This window comes from Pelecanus crispus, chromosome 4 (genome assembly GCF_030463565.1).
Source record: "Pelecanus crispus isolate bPelCri1 chromosome 4, bPelCri1.pri, whole genome shotgun sequence".
Classification (NCBI taxonomy): Eukaryota; Metazoa; Chordata; class Aves; order Pelecaniformes; family Pelecanidae; genus Pelecanus; species Pelecanus crispus.
This window is the reverse complement of record NC_134646.1, coordinates 56,672,972-56,695,960: the sequence shown is the minus strand read 5'-3', so window position 1 is coordinate 56,695,960 and position 22,989 is coordinate 56,672,972. Positions and strand designations below refer to the sequence as shown.

At 35.9% G+C, this 22,989-nt stretch overlaps 1 protein-coding gene across 46 annotated transcripts in view; it reads left to right on the top strand.

The window, feature by feature from the left end:
* FIP1L1 (factor interacting with PAPOLA and CPSF1) overlaps window positions 1-22,989 on the top strand; it is a 43,829-nt gene that overhangs the window by 9,018 nt on the left and 11,822 nt on the right. For 6 of the 46 annotated variants that reach the window (XM_075709998.1, XM_075709958.1, XM_075709957.1 and 3 more), the window contains exons 6-16: window positions 171-232; window positions 433-540; window positions 1,686-1,816; window positions 2,097-2,165; window positions 4,440-4,549; window positions 7,025-7,132; window positions 12,367-12,460; window positions 13,519-13,672; window positions 19,218-19,244; window positions 19,802-19,856; window positions 21,658-21,713. In XM_075709998.1, coding sequence (XP_075566113.1) covers window positions 171-232; window positions 433-540; window positions 1,686-1,816; window positions 2,097-2,165; window positions 4,440-4,549; window positions 7,025-7,132; window positions 12,367-12,460; window positions 13,519-13,672; window positions 19,218-19,244; window positions 19,802-19,856; window positions 21,658-21,713 — 974 coding nt within the window. The remainder of the gene's footprint in view (window positions 1-170; window positions 233-432; window positions 541-1,685; window positions 1,817-2,096; window positions 2,166-4,439; window positions 4,550-7,024; window positions 7,133-12,366; window positions 12,461-13,518; window positions 13,673-19,217; window positions 19,245-19,801; window positions 19,857-21,657; window positions 21,714-22,989) is intronic. The other 40 variants (XM_075709974.1, XM_075709971.1, XM_075709970.1 and 37 more) reach the window with 16 other exon arrangements.

Sequence of the window (22,989 nt, the reverse complement as noted above, 5' to 3'; positions counted from 1 at the left end):
AGGCTGATCTCTTTACTTTTACAGTGTTACCAGCTTGGAAAGCTAGAGATTCAGGATGGCGATTGAGCCTGGGTCCAGTTTGTTTCTGGATCTGGCAAACTCTTGTTTTGTGTTTTCTTCTGTTTTAAAAGTTTTCTCTGTCTAATTCAGTTTTGTTAATTTCTTTTAAGTTATGGAGCAGCACCTGTGAATCTCAATATTAAGACAGGAGGACGAGCTTATGGATCTTCTGGTAAGAAAATTTACACAGTAATATTAGTAAAAATGCAAAAGAAATGTTTGATTGTTTTGGATGAAGGAAATAATTTTCACTTCCAAAACTTCTTGATAAATTTAAAACTGATTTTTTATTGCTATTTTAAGTGTCTTACAACTGTTAAAACTGTATTTGGTAGAGACAGAAGGCTCTAACTTTCTAACTTTTCTTCACAGGTGCAAAAGTTAAAGGGGTGGATCTAGACGCACCAGGGAGTATTAATGGTGTGCCACTTCTGGAAGTAGATTTAGATTCTTTTGAAGATAAACCTTGGAGAAAGCCAGGTAATGCTCTGGTTTACATTAACTGATATGTAGGTATTCAGTAGGTTGTTTTAATAATTCCCATTTACTGCATGTAGATGTTATCTACCCTGTAGCTAGAAGATACTGTACAATATAACTTGGAAAAAGCAGCTAAGTTACTTGTTGCCTTTGTGCTGTGCCACAGAGTGTGTGGATGTGACACGTTTCTTAGTATATATTCTGCACATACATCAGCAAATAGAGACTGTAGGACGTGAGCTTTATTTTTTTTAAAATACATGTGTATCCTGCACTCTCCTTGGAAATCTGTATTTCTGTGGAGATTATTGCCATTGGTCTGTGCCATAGGACAGAAGATAAAGCAGAATGGAAAATAGTTCTAGCAGGTTTGAGCATGAAGAATGGTGAAACGTAGCTGCTTGTGCTTCTTTGTGTTCTCGTGTAGACATTTGTAAGCTTTGAAGAAGAAGGTGGTACCACGTGGGCTTTCCATAAGTCTCCTGTGTGTATTGCCAGTTTGGCTCAAGTGATTTGGCCAGACTTGTCTAATACTGGCATTGTTTTGGGTTTTTTTGGTTTTGGGTTTTTTTTAGTAGCAATACGTCTTGCTGCTTTGTATAGTTTTTTCTAGTGTTTGTATATTGTTTTGGCAATGCAAATAGTGTGTACAAAATGGAAAAAAGAAGCCTTTGATAATATTCTGGTGTTGGAACCGTTATGTATTTGAAATATATTCTGTGCATTTGAGTTGTGTCTGGTCTCTCTTACAATAAAAATACTTGGTGGCATCAGGTGAAACTAGCAGTCAAAACAAAATGAGGACAAGCAAAAGGGAGTGGTTCTTCACTGAATGTACAGCAAACCTTTAGATCTTACATTTATCTTATTGTAAAGATAAGGGGATTATAATATCCTATGATATTCTGTAAGTATCTACTTTTGATCCCTGAGAGACAATGCTAGGCAAGATACTATTTCTGACTAAATTTTAATGTTTTTATAGTCTTAGTTTACTGATGTGAGACTGTATTGTACATTTCAGTAGTATATTTTTAGATGAATATGTAATCCGTTTTGATGTTATAGATAGAGGTGTATGTATGTTCAGTGAAGAAAAGATGAACTTTGTAATGTCCTAAAAAACTATGCTTTTCTATTTAAAGGGGCCGATCTCTCTGATTATTTCAACTATGGGTTCAATGAAGATACCTGGAAAGCGTACTGTGAAAAACAAAAGAGAATACGAATGGGTCTTGAAATTTTACCAGTTACCTCAACCACAAATAAAATTACGGTAATTAGTACAACTTTTGTGGTATTCTACGTGCTTTTTTTCCATGTAAAGCTGCTTGTGTGTCATAAGCTTGTTCTGCCCAGTTCAATGTGTTTGTTAGCGTTTGCACCTGACTCCCTACCCTGAGTCTAGAGTGTTCCTGTGTTGCTTCACTGGCAATTTGTGTGGATAGTGTGACAGGCTAGCTGCAGCTAGATTGCATCTGTACCTTTATTCAGATTGTGGCCCATCACTTAAGAGTTGTATGGTATCTTAATGGGCAATGTGTTATTTAACTTAGGCTGAAGACAATGCTATGGAAGTAAGACCAAGTGCAGAGATTCTCGATGGCAGATACCATCTTTTTAAGGTGAATTTTAGTAAACTTTTGTTGGTTGCTCTCATTTTTGTTGAGTATTGCTTCCCATGCCACCACAGACAGATAGAACAACTGAAATGGACATAGCCATTATTTCAAACTCTCATCTTACATCAGTGACTTTCTGTGTATGTCACAAAATGCTGATTAAAAAGTATTGCTTTGTTCATCACCTTTCTGCAAGCATGTGAGTTAGTGGCCTGGTGAACTAACAAATTTCCCAGTGAAACTAATTTTTCTTTATGCGACAGTTTATTTTTAGTTGTAGTGCATTTGTTTGTGCAGATTAAAGAATTTGTGCAGATGTACTGGGGAAGCTTTTGTAGATTATGGCATGTTTATTTTTCCTGCGGCCTTGTAGCTCTTACTGTGTTTTGTAACACTTATCTTTGGCAACTCTGAGATGTGAAAAATCAATCTTCCATATTTTTCTGTTGTCCTTTTGGGATTAGATGGCAATAAATCAAGTTATATATAATATTTTTCCATTTGGGAATACTGATTTTCAGAGAGCAGAAAAATCTGTATGACAGGATTTATCTTAAGGATTCAACTTTTTTTTTCAAGTTCTTGTTTTCTCACTTACTCTTTTGTTTGATACTAAAGTTGAAATTAAAATACAAAGGTTATTTTGCTTATTTTCAACATGCAGTCATTTTTGTTCTTGAACTGACATTAAACTGACTTGGAACTGTTTGTTGCTTTCTTCTGTATACTCCTGTGACAGAAATGTCAGTTGCAGAGGGGTATTTGTGTTTCCCCTCATATGCTATTTGAGGGTATCCAGTAATTTTGACTTTGTCTTAGTGAGAACAGATCAAAAGCTCCCCAGGGCTTTTTGCCTTCCTCAGTTATCATTATATTAGTGTTATGGAATGGTGGGCAATGGGAGTTATGATTTGCAGCTGACTACACTCTCAAACTTCTCTGAACTGTTGTCCTGGAGGAAGAAGGATAAATATTCCAAACAAAAGCTTCCCCTATTTCTATCTCAATATTGACTCTCTGGGGGTCCAGTGATCAAACAGTACAGATAATAATTGTAAGAGTCTGGTTCGTCATGTGTTTTACAAGGAGTTTTCATACAATTATTAAATAATTTCATTAACCTTTTCCCCACTCCTCTGAAATACTAAGTCTCATGTAATTTACCTGGTATGTTCGGGTTAATGTTCTGTAACTGGCAAGACTTTATCTCCTACATTTTCCAGTTACTCATTAATTAATAGAAGTCTTACAGATTTACCTTCAGATAAGTACTTAAACCAAACCTGTTCAGGATTTTTTTTCCTCATATTTCTGGATACTAAAGTTTAATTCCATTTTTAATGAATCTTAACTCTTTACGTGCATTTTTGTGGGTTTGGGAAGGAGGTGCCTGTGTTTAGAAGTGAGATTCTGCAAAAGCTTAGTAGTTCACTTGCCTACAAGAAACCGTGAGATCACAGCCTGTATAATGTTATACTGTGAGTGAACTAGCTATGTAGAGTGAGGTAGCTATGTGGTTGGTACAGTGGGAGTGTCTTTTAAAAACTGAATCAGTACAGGTTTGTCTTTAATGCTGACCCATGTAGGTTTTTCTTTCATGTGTAATATGCTGCTGAAGTCAAACAACAGCACCAAAGGTCTTGCATAGCTTTAATAACGTGTCTCTGGAATTTTGCTGTACTTCAGAAACAGCGGTATGTTTTTGAAGTATTCAATCTGAACTAATGAAAAATCTTTTTGAAGTTTGCATAACCTGGAATGTGATGTGACTTCCTGGTATGACTCAGAAATTAAGTGGTTACTAGGATCCTCATGGTCAGTAAGGCAGAAGGAGAATCTGCTCCATTTCTTATCTCATGGTTTGTTGTTGGGTAGCAGACTTGTTAGATATCTCTGTCATTAAGATTTTTAATTTTTTTTAGTAAGTTTGCTGCTTTTAAAAATTAAGATGTTATTTTGTTCATACAGGAAATTCTATGAGAAAATCAGTTTGGTCTTTGCATGTGCAAATCAAATGCTTGGAAAATAAATATTAAAACTGTCCTAATCTTCTGTAATAATTTGTTCTCTGGCATATTGCTTCTTATATGTATTAAACACAGTACTTAAGTAATATATCCTTATAAAATACAGAATTTTACTAGTGATGCAAAGTGACAGTTTTTAAAAAATCTGATTAAAGTTGGACTTTATTTTTGCGTTGGCTGTGTGCTAATGTTGAGTGTTGGGGCTACTACACTTCTGAGGTTAAACTAATGATGAAACGTTATTTTGAAGGTACAGCAGGGCAGAACTGGAAATTTGGAGAAAGAGTTGGCAGTGCAGTCGACCAAAGCTGATTTCACATCTCCTCCTGCCTTATTCAAATCAGGAATTCCAACAAACAGGTCAGTTAGACAGTTGTAACTCAAGACCAAAAAACTTTTTATACTGTTACCTCTCTGTATTTGAAGTTCATGATTTTTGTAGGAAAAAAGGAAAATATGTTTCTGTAACTGGTAGAAATGAGGGGAAGAATGATCCTCATCACTTTTAGCCTTTAGTTGCCATTACACATGAATGCTGTTCTACCTTCTTGGCTGTTTGGGAAAGAGAAAGTAGAAGGAAAGGGGAGAAAAAACAGCAGGACCAAAAAACAAGGCAGCTATAAAAATCCAGGTGTTGATGTATGACACCATGTTTTTTGTGTAGAATTAGATTGGCCAACAAAATGTTTCTAGCTGATGTCTTTATGGGCATTAGCTAACACACCTTTTCAGTTAAACAAGATGGAATCAGACAGCTGTGACTTCAACAACCAGAGGGATTACTGGAATCCAGTCTCTTTCGTGCAAGGTTCTCCATATTTGAATATTTTACTGTACTTTCTTTGAAATGAGAGAAATTATTTCCTTAGTAGGGTTTCTTCCCCTACTTCCCCCAGCCCTAGGCTTTAATAAGTTCTGTCCTTTGTATTGAAGCTACTGCTGTTTGATGCCTGGCACTTGGCTTAAGCAGAAGCATAGATTCATCCTTACTTTATTTATCAAGTGATCCTATTTAGGAGTTTTGGTTCTGTGCAAATAAAAAGCCATTGTATTATAAATGATGGCAAGAGAGGTAGAGCAGGTTGTATGCTTTTGTCATCAATGGTTAAAAATTAGCATCTATGACTTGTCTTTAGTGCTGCATCCATAAGTACCTTGACTAATTCAGAGGCACTCGTGTTCAATTATTCCATCCTTTAAGAGTCAGTTCAACACCCAAATATATTTCTCTTGGGTGGGGAAAAAAAAAAAAAATCTTGCTTGAAACTCTTGCCTGCATTTTTCTTTCACTCCTAGAATATTCCTCCTGGTAGCCTAAATTCTTCTCTGAGCTATCGGGTTATACTGCTCTGGTTTTAGTAGATTTTAGTTCTTCCCTCCCCCCCCCATTTTTCTTTGTCCAGGAAGTAGTAAAAGTCTTCCAAATTTTGTACCAACAACGTAATTATTTTTTTTTACTTTTCTTTTCTGTATTGCTTCTGATGTGGGACATTCTTGTAACACAGTTCTCAAAATTGAATGTACTATTATTCACAGGGTAAGGATTCCAAATCTGTGTCTAGTACAGGTTTTGTTGCAGGATTTCAATTCTTTATGCATCTCATTGGTGAACAGAGAATCTCTAAAATACTTTAGAAAGTAGTTAATGACCAGGATATTAAAATGTAATTAAGCTTAAAGTTGTAGAAAAAATGCATTGTGTAAATTCTGTGATTCTGTGAAATTTGCATTGTTGTGAGAAAGCTTAATACAATAAGGTCATAAATGTGTATGGTGGAGCTTCATAAGTAAAATCTTTGTGGTATGCTGTAGCTAGGATAAATCTATCTTACCATAGATGCCTTTATACCATATTTTTATGTGATTTTTTTTTTCCCCTGCATGACGTTAGCAATCCCAAGTTTAAGTGAGCATCTTGCTGATTTTCTAAAGGTTTAAAGTTAGTATATTGGTTGTTAATCAGAGCTTTCCTGGGAAACTTAAGACGTGACTGTTTTCTCCAGGAACTAAGTTTACATTAGCAAAGGTTGGGAAAGCCGTGTGTCTTTAAGAATGAGAAGCCAGTAAGTGAAGTTGGTCTGTTGCGTAAAGAGGAAACAAACCAGTACATTTCCAGTTGTAACACTTGTGCATTCTAGTGGTTCGAATAGGTTGGTTTATATACATTTAGTGTGAATACTGTAATTGTAAGTTGTTACAATGGCAAAACTGACTTTTTTCCATACTTAATACCTGCTTCTTTGGATTCATTTGCTTAAAATAAATTCTTGTGTAAAGCAAAAGGTATTTCTACCAAGTGGCCGGAAGAGATTTTGACAGAAAACCATATGCTCAGAAGTCTGAGAGTAGCTCAGTGAATGAATACGTCTTAACTGTATGGATTATATATACTTCTACTTGAATGACTTCTCCAGAATGCAGCTACTATTTTCTGTATATAGAAACCTGTATTACTAATTTTTTTATAACCAGGCAGTGTTTTATGGGATTGGACTTTTTTTTTTCTTTAATTAAAGAGTCAGTTTTAGGTAGGCAGAAATTTTTTGGCAATCCAGCTCTTTGATAATTTAAAATAATTGCCTTTATGCCATGAGATATTCGCAATAGCTTTGTTGTGAAATTGCTGGAAGCATTTCTTGTGTAACAGTAAAACTTCTCTCAGCTTCTAGCAGTAGTTGTTATATTTTGTGAAAGGGAGGGGTAACTGATGCAACTGGGTATAGCAGCATTGGTGTGGGGATTGGTAAGGAGCTGGGCATGAAGAAAAGAGAAACTCAAAGAGCAGACAAGAGAGAGGCACATGAAAAGAAAGACCTAGGCAATTCATCTCACCAGAAGCAGCACCACTTCTCAGTCACAGACAAGGACTGCCTCCAGAAAAGTCAGTTCAGGCATCAGAAACTGGCAGGAGCAGTATAGGAGGGACAAATCACCCAAACTAAGGTAAGGGGAAAAAAAATTGGGGCATGATCCTAATTTAACATTTTAATTCCCCTTTACTAGTCAGGGCTGCAACATCGCTTTGTGGATGATTTTAAACGTAGATATTGCAGCACATATTTCCCTTTAATGGGAAGTCTGAGGACAGATAGTGCTTTTTGCTTTTTTTCATTCATTTGTAAACAAACATTAAAATAATTTTGTGCCTATTGTTTTTACCTTTTTAGTTTGAGTACAGTAGATGTTTGTATATGGTTGCAGTTGAAATTCTTCTTCTTCAAAAAAAAGAAACAACTGAGGTCTAGCAAGAATATTACTCATTACCAACATGGAGGTTGTAGTTTACAAAGTAGAAACAGAATTATTGCTCACCAGCAAATAAAAGTTACTACTTCACTACAGTTGCATCCTAAATGTTTAATTCAAAGAAAAATTCAGTGCCTGTTCATACAGTGTATCTGTGTGAGAAATTTTGCTTGAATTTGTAAACAATGACTGTCTTCATCACAGCTGAGCTACTAGTTGTTTAGAAATGACACCTGAAGCTCTTGTCTTGATTCTGTGATATTTAGGGCTGCAGAATAGCGTAAAGTGTTTTGTAACCCTGAAGGAGGAGTTAGAACATAATGGAAATGGTTTAGAAAATGCACATCATATACAAACAATATTGTACAAAATAGAATGTTCTCTAGAAGTAGTTAATTGAAGATTAATTGTGTGCATGGTCACAATTAAGGTAAAAACCTGAAGGAATCTCTTTTGAGTATAGTGCTTTCTAGAACATGAAGAAGGTTTGATGTATTTCAGACCTGTCCTAACCAGCCAGGTCAGAGATATATTACTGTTTTTTAGACCAGTGCTTTTCCTTACGTCATTTTTCAAGGACTGTGAGACAGTATTTCTTCAGTAGCAGAGAAATAAGCAGAAGTTTCATTTACAAGCTGGATGCAACACGTGGTATTCTTTCATTCCAGTACTACCCAGAATAGCGCTCTGTCACAAAACTTTGTTCTGTCAGAAGCTCTTAGTTTTTTAACCTCCATTTGTGCTTTTTGGGTTATTGCTAAAGAGTACATTACATTTAAATAGATTTTGCTTTCAGAGAAATTAGCCTGTCAATGTGATGGGCTATTTATCAGCTTGCTCTGTGCTTGGGCTTTTCTGTAAACAGAATTTTTATAGAAAATGGATTTGTGGTATGTCATTACTAGGAAAAAATACAGGTTTCTCTTGTTTCATGAACTAGCCTTGTGAGACTAAATGATGAAAACTCAGATGTTATTTTGAAAAAATGTCTATTTCGTGTATCAATTATTTCTGTATTAAATTTGCTGGGTTCTTAATTATATCAATCTGTGGTAAGTGAGCTCAGCAAAATTGAGGCTGTACTCAGGAGGAGGAAAATAAAGCATAAAACACATAAGCAAGACAAGAAGGAACGCAAGAACATATTAAATACAGTTTTTAAAGTATACTATAATTCCTAGACTAGACTACAAGTCTAGTGAATAAATATGGCATCCAGTAGTTAGACTGTTGCTGAATTCTGAAAAGTGGAGGGGGAGGGTTTTCCAAAAAGCAGTTCATTATTTGTATTACTTGTGGTGGGGATGAGGGATTTCTGAATATTTGGAAAATAATTGGGTTTGTCTTCTTTCTTCTGCTTTTTTTTTCCCCCCCTTTCTCTTTGCTCTGTAGAACCTGAATAAACTCAGCTTGCCAAATGAGATTGAGATATCTTTCTGAATTAAGTGGTATTCATAGTGCAAATAGCTCGTAAATAACCATTCTCTAATTAGAGTGAAATTACTCACTGAGTTGCTGGAATGTTCCTTTCAAGCTACACTTTGTATGAACTCTGCTGTGGGTTCATGTGCATCCCACACGTGTGGATTGCCTTTTTATGTTTGGGTGTATCCATTGGGAATGCATCTGTATCCCAGGTGCCCTGATTGTGTAAGGGACAAACCAAGCCCTTTCTTTTCTTTGCATACAGTACTGAGACAGAAACCTGGTAACGCCTGCTTAACATCTTATCACTAAGCTAGATAATGGCTGGGGAGTCTTTGAAATTTCCCCATGTGCCAACCGGCTATGACTTAATCAAGATTTGAGGCTTCAGATTTGCCCTTTTTAACAAACTGCTGAACTGTTAAATTCTGGACACTTCAGATGCCTCTCTTGCCTTTATGAAGATTACATTTTTGACAGTGGTGTTGTCTGCTGCTCCATTTGCAACTGAACATATGCTTTCTCTTGTTCAATTTCAAGCTCTTTTAGTGCAGTACTTAATGAAATCATTATTGCAGTCTTGAAAATAGAGAATTTGTCAAGTTCAAGGCAAATTCCTGAACTCATCCATCATTACAAAAATTAAATCTCTTGGCAGCTGTTGGGAAGAACAATGGACATACCACTACAAAACATTATTAAAAACAGTATAAAGCACCAGCTGAGTGAGAATGAGTGAGCATAGGTGTACTCTTCAGATTCTAGAGAAATTAAGTGAAAGCCCTGTTCATTTCAGTAAAGTTGGTGTGTAGGAACCAACTGGTAGTCTAGATTTGCTTCCTTTGATAATGCAGTGTTATACTTGGGCAGCTTCCCAAGCCAAAATTGGTATTATTGTAGTATGTTTAATGCCCAGTACTCTTGCACTGGTGTCCATTGCCTGTATTTTCAATGCTGATTCCAAAAGTTGTTGGCAGTGTGCAAACACTGCAAGAGAGGAAGAGCCTTAATTTGAAATACATCACTCCCAAGTGGAAGCCCTGTAAAACAGTGGAGGGAGCCAAGCAGGGCATCACCTGAGGAGGGACTTCTTGCTATAGAAGAGAAGCATCTATCATACACAAGGACTAAAGCTAGGTAAAATGAGTTTTCTGGGATATGGTTTTAGGTAATTCAGAGAAAGTGCAAGCGATGGAGGAGAAGCAGTGTCTTAGAACTCTGAAACCAGATAAGCTATCAGAGTGAAGACTGAGACAAAGTTTTGTGGTTTTACAAAAATTCACTTGCCCTTTTTTTTGGTAGTGAAACAGTTGGTTTAGCAACTGTTTTATAATAACTATGTTTCCAATTTAGTTAGTGAAAGCAAAATAATAATAATCCAATGTGCGGCAGTGCTGGAATACCATGCAAGACCGCTGGGGAGGATTAGGAAAGCAGGTGTTGATTATTTCAGGATTTAGACTGAAACAATCTGACTTTTAGGATGAGATGTTAGAAGATCAGAGAATTTCTTAAACTTGTGTTATCCTTGGAGAGGCTGCTGTATAGTATAAACTGTTTTAGTTTGCAGATGTGTTCTCAGACTCTTGTACCACTGGACTTTTGTTTTTTCCTCCAAACTGTTACGCTTAATAAGTTCACTTTAAAATCCAGGCGGAAGCTCTAAACCCAGATACGGAAAAGCTCAGAGGACAGGCATTTGGATCATCCTCAGTATGCAGTCTGCCAAGGAACTTTAGATTATCTCTGGGAGATCTAATTGGTCCTTCATGGTCTGGTGTCTGCTCTGTCTTTTTCAGCTGCATTGGAATCTAGGTATTTGAGCAATTGGAGTCAGCTATCAGTCCGGCAGAACTTGGAGCCTGTAATCCCAATGTCCAGCTGTTCTCCCTGATATTTGTATTAATGTAGTTTTCTCTAAATAAGATGCACTTCTTCAAATTAATCATTAATAATTAATAATCATACCCATTGAGAAAGAGATCTTGGAATTATTGTTGCTGCTTCCCAAAATGTTAGTTCAGTTTCCAGTTTTATCCAAAATAAGAAAATGGAATGGTAGTCATCATTAGCAGTGGGGAACAAACTGGGAAAAGTCATTATGGTAGTACATAAAGCTGTGATGCATTGAGAGCTGAATATTGTCTGTGGTTCTGTTTATGTCAGACAAGAGAAAATACAGTAGAGGTAGGTAGGAAGTGTCCACAAAAAGGTGAAATAAATAATGAAAATTATGGAGTCACTTCTGTATGAGGAGAGATGTGGAGTAGTTCAGCTTGGGAAGGAGACAGCTGAGAAGAGATACAACAGAGGTACCACGAATACTAGACTGCCAGAGAACAATTTTTTTTTTTTTTTTTTTTTTTAAACTCAAGGATTGTAGGGCACCAAATACAATTGTCAGGCAAAAAAATAGCGGAAACAGATCTCATCACTGGAGATCAAAATTAAAAGCGTGTTCAAAAGAGATTGTGCAAATGCAAGTTAATTGGAAGCTATTAAACACAGTTGCATGGGAAGTCCTTAAATTTTTGATTGGCAGAAACTGGGAGGGAAAGAATGTGTATATGCATGTCACTTTTTCTTGTCATCTTTCTCTAAAAATCCATTGTTAGCTGCTTCTAAGGTAGCTGTTCTTAATTTACATTATGTTGTTGCCTGTTTGGGTTGTAAGGGAGACTGAGGTGGGTCTTGTGCTGCTCTGTTGCCAGTTTCTTTAAAGAAGAACAACATAGTGCTTAGCTATGCAAATGTTTAGCGGTGTCTGAGAGAGAGACATTTTGCATTTGGAAAACTAAGGAACAGAAGTATGAATAGCTGGTCTAAGATTCCTTTGAGTTTCATGCAAGGTTTAATTTAAGAGTCAGTGTCTACTAGTTTCATATACTTTCTGTTTGATATTAAGACTGTATTCCAAGATAAGAGAGGTGGCGGCTGATTTTGTTCAATATGTGCTACAATATCAATAGTATGCCTGGTAGGCTTGGCTTATGTTTATTTCTGCCTCTTAACTTACCTTTGTTTGATCTTCCGTGGAATCCTCCAGTATGGTTTCTGGCAGTTTAGAAATTATTTCTAATGATTAGTTTTTAACTATTTTACTTTAGATTTTTGTAGAAGTTTTGCTTAATATATTTTTTTCTTCTTGAGGTTTTTGTGATCTCACTGTATTGTTCCTTCTTTTTTTTTTTTTTCTTTCTTTTATCAGTAATAGAAGTGTAGAGTTATTAACTTGTAGGGGATGGAAGGATAATGTGGAGAGTCAGCCTTCATCCCACAGGAGTCTTTATTGCTGCCCTGTTTAGTTCTACAGACTTGGATATTTCAGCAAATTTATCACATTTAATGTTCCTCAGAAATGGTCTTTTATGTTTTATACAGGAGAAGGAACTTCTGGCATGTAGAATGAGAGAAGTCCATAAGACTTCCTTCTCTCTCTTTTTATTTTTCTTTTTTTCCTCCTTTTCTATTTCTGCTTGTTGATTCTGGTTTGTCCTGTGTTGCAGGAGATTGTCTGGCACAATAGATGTGATTGGACAGACCATCACTATCAGCAGGGTGGAAGGACGACGGCGTGCTAATGAAAACAGCAACATACAGGTTTTATACTGCAGATTTACACACTATCTTTGACTAAAAGACGTTTCTGCTTTCCCCATAGCTTCTGATTAAAACATTTCAGTGTGTATGAATGAGTAACCCAGAAGTAGCTTTAAGTTCAGGAAGAAAGTTGCGGCAGTTAATTGAAATATATTAAGATTAAATATTTGATATATTTCAAAAGATGAATGTTTTGGTAAACTACTTACTGAAAGGAAATGAGCAATATTGCAGACTTACAGTCCAGGAGACAGCATTGGCTCTGCTAGGTCTGCATGGGGTAGTGTTTTGTTTACTAAGTGACAAAGATAAATATTGAAACTGACTGTCCATTTCTCCCCTGTTCCTGCCAGACACTAATGCTGAAAGTGAAAGCCTCTTTGTATGCAGTTTGAGAAATGCTTTTTAAAAATAGGTTGTGAAGGAATAAATAGTCGATAGTACTTTTTTTTCTTAATTATATTGTATTGTTTTACCATAAATTTTAAGACTAGTCTTTATGATTTTAGTCTTTATGGGCTTGGATTATCTTAAGAAAGCAACTAAATGCATTAAGATTGAACAAACTTTTTCTCTCCTGACTTACCTATGGAGAAGAATCAAGATTTCTTGGTGCCCTGGCTGCATATCCATGCCAACTTAGGTTAAGGTTAAACAATGAAACTAATAATGGATTGTAGTGCATATATTGAAAACGTTGCGATATGTTTTTCAGCTGATCTCACAGTACTTAAGTAATTTAAAGTCTTGGGTTTTTTCATGCTTTTTGTATTGATTTTTAAAATATTTTCCTTTATATATAAATTTAAGATGGTGTTTTGGGCCATATTCAGATGGCTTGTATTCCCTCTCAAATCTTACGTTTGTGTTCCCTATTGGCCGCTCTTAGACCCTCAGAGGTAGTTGGCGAGTATGGGACACTGACCGTAGGGATACAGGTAGAACTTAAACCATCTGAATATGGCTCAATATTTCCTGTTGTAGTAACTGGAAAGAGTGGAAACCTATCTTCTACCCTTTTGACATAGCAATTGTAACTATAGTTTGATATTTTACAGGTTCTTTCAGAACGATCTAATCCTGAAGTAGACAATTTTACCAAGCCACCTCCATTTTTCCCTCCAGGAGCTCCACCTACCCACCTTCCACCACCTCCTTTCCTCCCACCCCCCCCAGCTGTCAGTACTGCTCCACCTCTGATTCCCCCACCAGGTAAATATCCTGCACTACATAGGATGTGAAAAATGAGAGATGCATTATCATCAAATGCTTGATGATAATGGATTAAAGACATGCACGTTTGGCTATGTGTGCAGAATTTCAGAATCTTGTTTTCTCCTCTTTTCGTAAATGTATCTGCAAGACAGAAACAGAAACTTTTGTCTTTACTTTCTCAGTAAGCGTAATCCCAAGTAGTAAATAATTACCTAAAGACTAAATGTTGGATCTTGTGTCCTTGAAAATGTTTGAAGTGCGAAGCTGTTTTCTGTAATTCAACTACTGTTAATGCTATTGAGAGGTACATGTTAACAAATCATTCTACCAACTTTTGAACTAAAAGTATGTCATAGCATGAATTTGTCAGAAGTTGGATTCTCCGATGTCTAAACGTCAAAGCAGCAACAGAAGCTTTAATTCCCCTCTCCCCTCACAGTATGTATGAATTCCCAAAAGTCTAATAAGAATTGCGGTTGTCCCGTATCCTTTCTTTGAGTCCGAGGTCTCATTAGCACCTGATGGTTTTTATCCAGCGTCCTGTGTCTGTGAATCTTAGAGGAATCAAAGCTCTTTGAGAACTCTTCTCATTGTTAAACCTGGTCTGAAATTTACTGAATATTTACTGAAACTTGATATTTATGGAATTTATTGGGTGGAATGTCATGGGCATTTGCACAAATAGTGCAGTTACCTGAGTGTTGTCAATTTAAGGAATTAATTTCAAAAGCACTTAGCAAAGAACTAAGAATCATAGAATCGTTTAGGTTGGAACAGACCTTTAAGATCATCCAGTCCAACCATTAACCTACGCTACCAAGTCCACACTAAACCAATCAAGGGTAGAAAGAAGAATGGTCAGTGAGAAATGAAAAGAGATGGAGAAACTTTGGGGAGTATTTGAGTAGGAAAGTGAAGGATTTGTTTATAGAAGAGACTGATTTAAGGTGGAGCCCCTTTTCCCTATTTTATTCTTTTGTTCCTTGCATTCTTTTGCTTGACTTGTTCTGAAATCGTGCTGAGCAGTTTCTTTGCTATTCTGTTCACATAAGGGAATCTTTTAAAAGTTTTTCTGTTAATACTCTTCTGTATAAGCAAGGAAGTAACATTATTATTTCTGTGCAACAACTTTGTGTGGGGCTTTATAGGGTTTAAATCCTCATAGAAGAGGGTGCTTCAATTGCTGCTGCTGATTTTAAAACTATTAACTCCTGCTGCATGGCAAGCTCTGGCTTTGATCAGTGGTTGTCATACACAAAATAGTGCAACCTAGAAAACAAGAGAAGAGATTTAAAGATGAAGTTATTCTGTGCCCTTTTCTAAGTTTTTGTGCATAAGTATAAAAAATAGGGTGTCTGAAGAGAGAATATGCTACTGCTTTGGCAATTTTGTGCTGTTTCATTACTGCAGGGGGGACAGAAAGGAGAGGAACGTGATGCTAATGCTACCTGCAGCTTTGAGCTGCATTAAAACCTTTCTGATAAGATAATATAGGTAATGCATTGCACGTTTTTAGAAAGTAATTATTTTAATTGTAATTGTGGTACAGAAAAGATAATCTATGTTGTATATCATTAAAAGCATGAGAGGAACCCCCCAGAGACACCCAAAAACACTTGGTGCAAGGATGTCATATAGGTGTACTGGACTGTTCTTATGAAACCCCTCACCTGTTGAGCTTTTAAAGGTGAAAGAAATCCACATGTGTTACAGATTTAGCAAGCAGGTTTGGCTTTAGTCTTCTGTTTTACAGACGGGTTTATGACATACACTTGTTCAGAAGGTCTCCTTCAACATCCTTCCGTGCTTCAAGTAGATTCGAAAATAACGATTAAGAGCTGTGGATTTGGTTTCTTCAGGCCTGTGTTTTAATTGTGCTGTTGCCAGCTCTTTATCTTCAAAGCTGTTCCTAAAATAGAATCTGCCATCCCTCCTAGGTTCAATGGAGGAGGAGGAAAAAAACTACTCTTACCCAATATTAAACCAGGACTACTTGCCAGAAAATTTAAGTATTCCAAATATAAAACATCCTCCAAAAGCCCCTTTGAAAAAGGATCTTGCTTTGAAGTTAGATCTCTTGTTCTGAATTCATTCACTCTTGTGATTCAAATCTTATTTGAGGAACGAGTCCTGGAACGATTCAAAGGGCCAATTGCAGAATATTCTCAAATACTCCTAGGAGATCACTGGCTGTGGCAAAAAAATGTATTGTTTTTTGCTTGCTTGGTTTATTGCTATGTTGGAGTAATTTAAATCTAAAGAAGAGCGTGGATGCTTCTTTTTGACAGGCTTTAAAAGTTGGTTACTGTGTTTTGGTTTAAGAGTGTAGTTAAAATGTGACGTGTATTTTTAATACTAAAAAAAAGTACTCTGAAGTGTTGAACTTCTGTTGCGTAGCTTTGGGAAGTTTGACTGCCTAGACTTACACCAGGGCTTAGCAAGTGACTGTACATGTGCTCAGCCCCAGCAGTCTAAGTGTGTACTTTTTATCTTGTGGTAAAGGAGAGAGAATTTGACTTAGTTTAGCCTGTGGCAAAAGAAGTTTTTACACAAGTTGAGTTATATTACATTGCTGTCGGCTATTACACAGTTCAGCTAATTTGCAGTATGTTGTTAAGCTGTGGCAGCCTTATCATGTTTGATTCTGTACTCTGCAAACAGAGCACATGTGGCATTGCTTTCCTTTAGTAAAATCTACTTGGTTTTCTGTAAATATTTACTAGCCTTGGGTTAGTAGGGTGGTATACAATGTCCTGAAAGCAATTTTGAGCACATTAGGTAGAATGTTGCACTAATGCCATTTGGATTGTTTTTGACACACGGGTGAATATTTAGGTTTAGGCCAGGTGTATCTTTGTGGCAGTACAACATGTTGTAGGGGCGTGACATGATCTACACTGTCACCTTCTTGCATTGACTAAACTCAAGTTTAGTCCCTACATCGCAAGAAATGACTCAGTATTTCAGAGTCTTTTTTCTTTTTCAGAAGTAATTGGCTGATGATGCTTCAACTATATTTTCATATGCTGCATTAGTAGAAGGTGGAGTGAAGAGTTAAAAGATTCTTAATTTTCCATTAACTGAAGTTTATGGTTTTTTTGTTTCTTGTTTTGTGTCACATTTGTGTGTTAGTGAAGAAGGTGAGGAAGAAACTTTGTTTAGATCTTCTTAGTGATATTTGCTAACTTGGAATGTAGAAGAATGTTTCTTCCATTATGATACCATCAAGTAAACTAGCTTCTGTCTTAAAATTATATAATCATTAATCATTACTTTTTAAATGTTCTTAAAGGCTTTTGAGGAAAAAATGCCTATGTGTGTTTTTTAGTATAATACCCTGCATTAACTAATTCATTAAAATTATTTGGACATTTTGTCTCTGGATGTTGGTTGTATTCAGTCTGTCTTAATTTTGTTTGAATGGATCTCAAGTGAAATTTTTCATTTGGCTTTTAATCTTATGGTGAGATTTTTATTTGTATTTTTGCACATGATAAAATTCTGAGGAACATATTAATTGTTTAATCAGTATATCTTCCTTTTTGTAAAGAGTATTAACTGATGGCTATCCAGGCAATTCTGTGCATAGTGCTGAGAGCCATGTTCAGTGCTAACAATATACTGGTTTTAGTGCAGCAATTGGAATTTTTTTAAGTGTAAGTAGAGCTAATTAATTAATTAGTTTGAGAGAACTTCTGGTATTTTTCTAGTTTATGTTCTTAACATTGTTGTTAAGAGGGTTTTTTTTATATTTTTATATATATATTTTCTATGTTGTAGGCTCATGAAGAATCTATTAAGATGGACAATTAACCAAAAAAGATGAATAGAAAATACTTCAGCTGTGCAACAATTTGAGTTCCCAGTCTTCCTTTCCTTTCAGAAATTTTCATTAGGAGTGTTTGGTCTTTTAAATGTTACACAGTCAAACTTTTTACAGTGTGATTTCCACTGTCCTTAACAACAATAGTGCACATTGGAAAGCTTGTGTGCCGGTGAAGAGAAAATGGCTCATGTAGTTTAGAAATTTGTCTTTTTGGGTTCACTGTCTCCTGATTTGCATTTTGGCTGAGAGATTAGATTTTAAATCTTCAGGATTGGACAGCAACCTCGGTTTTGTTTCACAGTTTGTTTAATCCTATAGGACTAATACTGGTAAGAATTCATGTCAGTGAAATCACCAGCAAGTAGTGAATATTGATATTGATTACTCTTCCTCATCTTGCATATTCCTTCATTCTGCCCTTCTGCCAAGGCAATTTGGGAGCAGTTGGCATTTCTAGACATTATAATATGTAGACATAGTTAAACATTGCTGCCATATGATAGTCTTTTAGTTCTAATGTTGAACTAATGATATATACATAAAATTAATCATGCACTTGCCAGTACATCTAGGATATTCTCTGAATTATGAAGTCTGGAACTTGAATGAGATGGGTTTTATTTTAAGTGGGTCCGGTTGCTGTTCTATGTGGATGTTTATGCAGTTATGGCAAAACTGGTGAAAGCACTTGGCAAAGTTTTCTGTTCTTTCCCCCCTCAAAGTCTTGCAGTGACCAGTCGGATTGAAAGTACTTATTTATTAATGGAAGTAGAGTTGCTCATAACTGAAAGAGGTTTATACCTGGTAGAGTAGTCTATTTTCTGACAATATTCTTTTAGCCCTGTTTATTATTTTCATGTAACAGTGTTTTGTGTGTTCAGTTGAGGTAAAGCTAGTTCTTTGCAAAGTATGAGAGGATTAATGTCCTTTAAAGTGTATGAATGATTTTTACCTTGTAATCATTCCTTTCCTAATTAAATAAGATAGGTTTATATGTTGAGGCAGTACATTTTGTTAGGACAGCTGATACAGTTGGGAACAATTTCTCAGCTTCTCAAATTTGTAAGAGCTAAGCTAGGTCTGAAAAACCAGAAAAGTTAGAACAGTTTTTGAATGTGTTGGTATTAAAGGATGCTCCTTTCTCAGATATTTACAAGAAAATAGAGTACCAAACAATTTTTTTTTTTTCCCTCCAAGTAGCAACTTTAATTGCAGTGTGGCGTAGCATTGACTGAAAAGTCTGTAATGCTTACTGTTGCTAGAATATTTTAGACCTAATATAATATAATATAGACCTACTGTTTCCTGTACTAAGCTATGAAAGGGTCAAGGCCAGTTGCCTTTCCTTTCATCCAGTCATGGAATATAAAATAAAGCAGAGAGATTCTATGGGATGTTACTTTCCTTCTGGATACTAAACATTTAGGGTTATGGATTTAATTCTAATCTTGAGACCCAGAGTCATTCTTCATTATTTTTGTCCCTAATTAAATAAGATCCTGAAGAATAGGAATTTAAATAAAAAGCCAGATTTCACAAGGCTTGCATAAAATCTTAACAATTGGTATTAATGTGAGATCTTGATCTGAGGACACAGAAAATAAGTTATCATTCTTCTTGATCATGTATGTGGTGATAGCTCAATCTGATTTTAGATCTACAGATAATAAACATAAACTATTACTATAACTGATGTATTATTTGTTGTCTTTTTAGGTATACCAATAACAGTGCCACCGCCAGGTAAACTTGCTTAGAATTTTTTTCCACATTTGGTTAAGAAATGAAAACTTAACTGACATGCAACTTACCAACTTTATTTTAGCTATATAGGTAGTACAAAAGTATATGTATAGATGTAGGCTCAGTTATTTTGATGCTAGGCAGAAAAGAAAATGTATGAAAATGCTGTTGACTATCAGACCTAATCAGCCAGTTTCTTAGATGTGTGCTTCCTTCTTTTCTTTCCATTCTTTTTTTCAGCTATGCAAAAAATAGTTGTGATCATTGTTTATTAAGTATTGGTAGATACTCAGGAATTTTCCTATGCTTCTAAATTATTGTATTTGAAAGAGTGCTAAGGTATTTGATTTGAAGCATTGATGTTTAATACTCTGCCTTTGTTAAGCTGGAAAGTAGTTCTTAGTCTTACAAAATAAAACCCATTTACACAGTGAGAAACAATTCATGTTGTACTCTCAGCAATTTGTTTGCCATTGTATGCTTAGCCTAGTTCTTTTATGTGTTTATGGTTTGTGGTTTTTTTTTTCCTTTTCCCTCTCCTCAATTTATTATTACAGGCTTTCCACCACCACCTGGCGGTCCTCCACCTTCCCTCATACCCACAATAGAAAGGTGATTATCTGTTTGAAATCTTATAAAGCAATATATCGGTATTCTGTAACTGAAATAAATTAGTAAGGATTGTCACATTACCCAGTGTTTTATGGATTTTATCTGGGAGTGGGAAGATGGTTTCAGATTTTTACAGCATTTTTACAGAAATGTTACTAGTGTCACCTGTCTGACACTTAATATTCTTTTGAGTAGGTTACTTGACCACTTGTTAGTTTAGTTATGACACTATATCAATGCCAAGACTTAAGAACAAAGTCAAGGTAATGATTGTTAAAGTATTCTTTAGTAGTCTGAAGGCTTAAGTGAACCATATACTTGTCATCTACCGTATCCTTTTCTATAAATGCAAATAAACAATTTTGCTACAGATCCAAGCCCTCATAACCTATAGGAAATGCCAGAGTTCCACCTAATCCAAATTTGTATTTCTACTGTGTTTGTTCTAAGTGTTCAGCTTTAATAGGCCTAATAGGTTTTTTTCAATACCTTTTTTATATACATGTGTATATATATATAAAAAGTATATGTGTGTATATACATTTTTACATTTTTATATATATATATATATATATATTTGTAAAAGGAAGAAAAAAAAGTTGGCCAGCACAGTCCTTGAAAAGTATTTATATTTTACTAGAGGCCAAAACCAGGTCACATATAAAGCTCACTTAAGAAGACGGCGCAAGCCTCTTGCCAGTCCTTTGGATTTCTCTGAAGGAAGATGCACACATCTGTTCCTTTGAAATTGAAAATTCTATTAACATATACGCTACAGGATGATGATGGTAAATCTCTGAGAAAATCCTCGTTTGATTTAATTCAGAAAAACCCCTAACTAGATGCATTTGATGTGCATGAAAGTAAATTTATTATATCACACTGACAGTTGCTGTGAGTGACTGCTGCTTCTGACTGTTAAGCAGTGGTCATTGCATTTACTTGTAGAGCATATTTATATAGTTTCTGAAATATGATGGTAAAAAGTCAAGTTTATTGTGGAACCTAGGAACTACATCTCATACTTTTAAATGTTAAGGTGTGGCATTGGCCTTTCGTTATCATTGGTTTTGTTTTGATTTTAAACTAAGCTAACCCAAAACTTCTTTCTTAATGTTAAAGTGCCTTCAAGAACAGACAGAACACTTAGGTTAAATACTGCAAAGATATTTCATTCAAGTTATGTAGGAAGTGCTAAAAGTCATGAAAGAATTATGTATGTTTGAATTATGTCCTGTGCACATACATGCTTTTTAACCTTTCTGGTTTTTACCTACTTGAGTTGGCTACCACTGAAAGAAGTCAGCCTAGAAAATGTGTAGCTAATTTAATAGTTTATTTATAGAACTACACATTTGAAGTCCACCTGTTCTTAGATACGCTCACATATCTACTTTTTAACAGAAAGAATGAGAGTGGCTTCATTCATGAATGAAGCACTTTCAAGCAATTGGAGATTAAGCTCAGTATCTGTGCAGAAACATCTTATGATACAAGAAGCATTTGAAACAGAAAATTCATTGAAAATAAAAAAAGAACAGTTTTGACGATACGGATGTTTTCTGTTTTAAACTTTAAGAAGAGAGAATGCTATTTTTGCCTCCTGTAGTAAAACATGAAATACACATATTTGTGTTGATAGAGAGCTTCCTTAATTAGTAATGCTCAAAATGGAGGACTTAAATCCATTTTGTTTTAGTCTGTATGGTGGTAAGAATTCAGGGGAATAATATTAAAAATATATTTATTGGTGGAGGTAGCTTTGATGGTAACACTGGATTTTTACATGTGTTTTCAACAGTGGACATTCTTCTGGCTATGATAGTCGTTCTGTTCGTGCTTTTTCATACGGCAGTGGTGAGTAAGCTTGCTGGCTTTTAAAATTTTGACTAGTGCTATATCAAATTGTTTGATGTACTTACCAGTATTTTAGCTTAGAGACTAAACAGGTCCTTTCAGTAATTCATTATGAAAAGTCATTGCCTACTGTTGTAAACAGATACATGCTGTTGTAAATTTAACAGCTGTTGGTAAATACTGTTGGTTTGCTTACTTATTTGCATGCTGGATATCTTTCCATGCCGCTTTTGCAGAACTGTGATTTTGAAAAATAATACACTGTAGTATGGACCAAAAGTCAGGGAGAATTTTCCAAGAACTGGGAGGATTTAGAAGCAGGAGAGCAAGTACTGTCAAGGTGTCACCAGAATTTTAAACAGCAAGACCAATCATTGAGAAATCCTAAGTGATGCTTTGAAAAACTAAGATATTATAATCTTCAGCTATCCTGTTGCAAGGTCAATCTTTCTTCTTTTTTTGGTTAATGTTATGAAAAAATCTGAAGCTGAAAAACATCACTTTCTGGTTTTATAGTAAGAGTGAACCAAAATAGAAGTTTCATTATGTGCAATCAAATGGACATCCACAGAACCAACAGTGAGTTTAGAACTGTTAACCTAGCACAGCTCTACTGCTTGAGCCAAAAGAGTGATAGCAGTACTAAGATGCCAGCTTCTTCCTGACCTAGCCGAAATTGGGAAGATAAAATAAACATAGAATCACAGAATGGCTTGGGTTGGAAGGGACCTTCAAAGATCATCTAGTCCACTCCCCTGCCATGGGCAGGGAGATCTTTCACTAGATGAGGTTGCTCAAAGTTCTGTCCAACCTGACCTTGAACACTTCCAGTGATGGGGCATCCACAACTTCTCTGGGCTACCTGTTCCCATGTCCCACCGCCCTCATCATAAAGAATTCTTCCTTATGTCCAATCTAAACCTACCCTTTTTCAGTTTAAAACTGTTGCCCCTTGTCCTGTCACTACAGGCCCTTGTAAAAAGTCCCTCTCCATCTTTCTTATAAGCCCTCTTAAGTATTGAATGGCTGCAATAAGGTCTCTGCAGAGTCTTCTCTTCTTCAGGCTGAACAACCCAGGAGAGATGTTCCAGCTCTCTGATGATTTTTTGTGGCCCTCTTCTGTACCTGCTCTTACATACCTTTCTTGTACTGGGGTCCCAATTGCTGGATGCAGTATTCCAGGTGGGGTTTCACAAGAGTGCACAGAAGGAGAATCGCCTCCCTCAACCTGCTGGCCACACTTTTTTATGCAGCTCAGGATACAATTCGCTTTCTG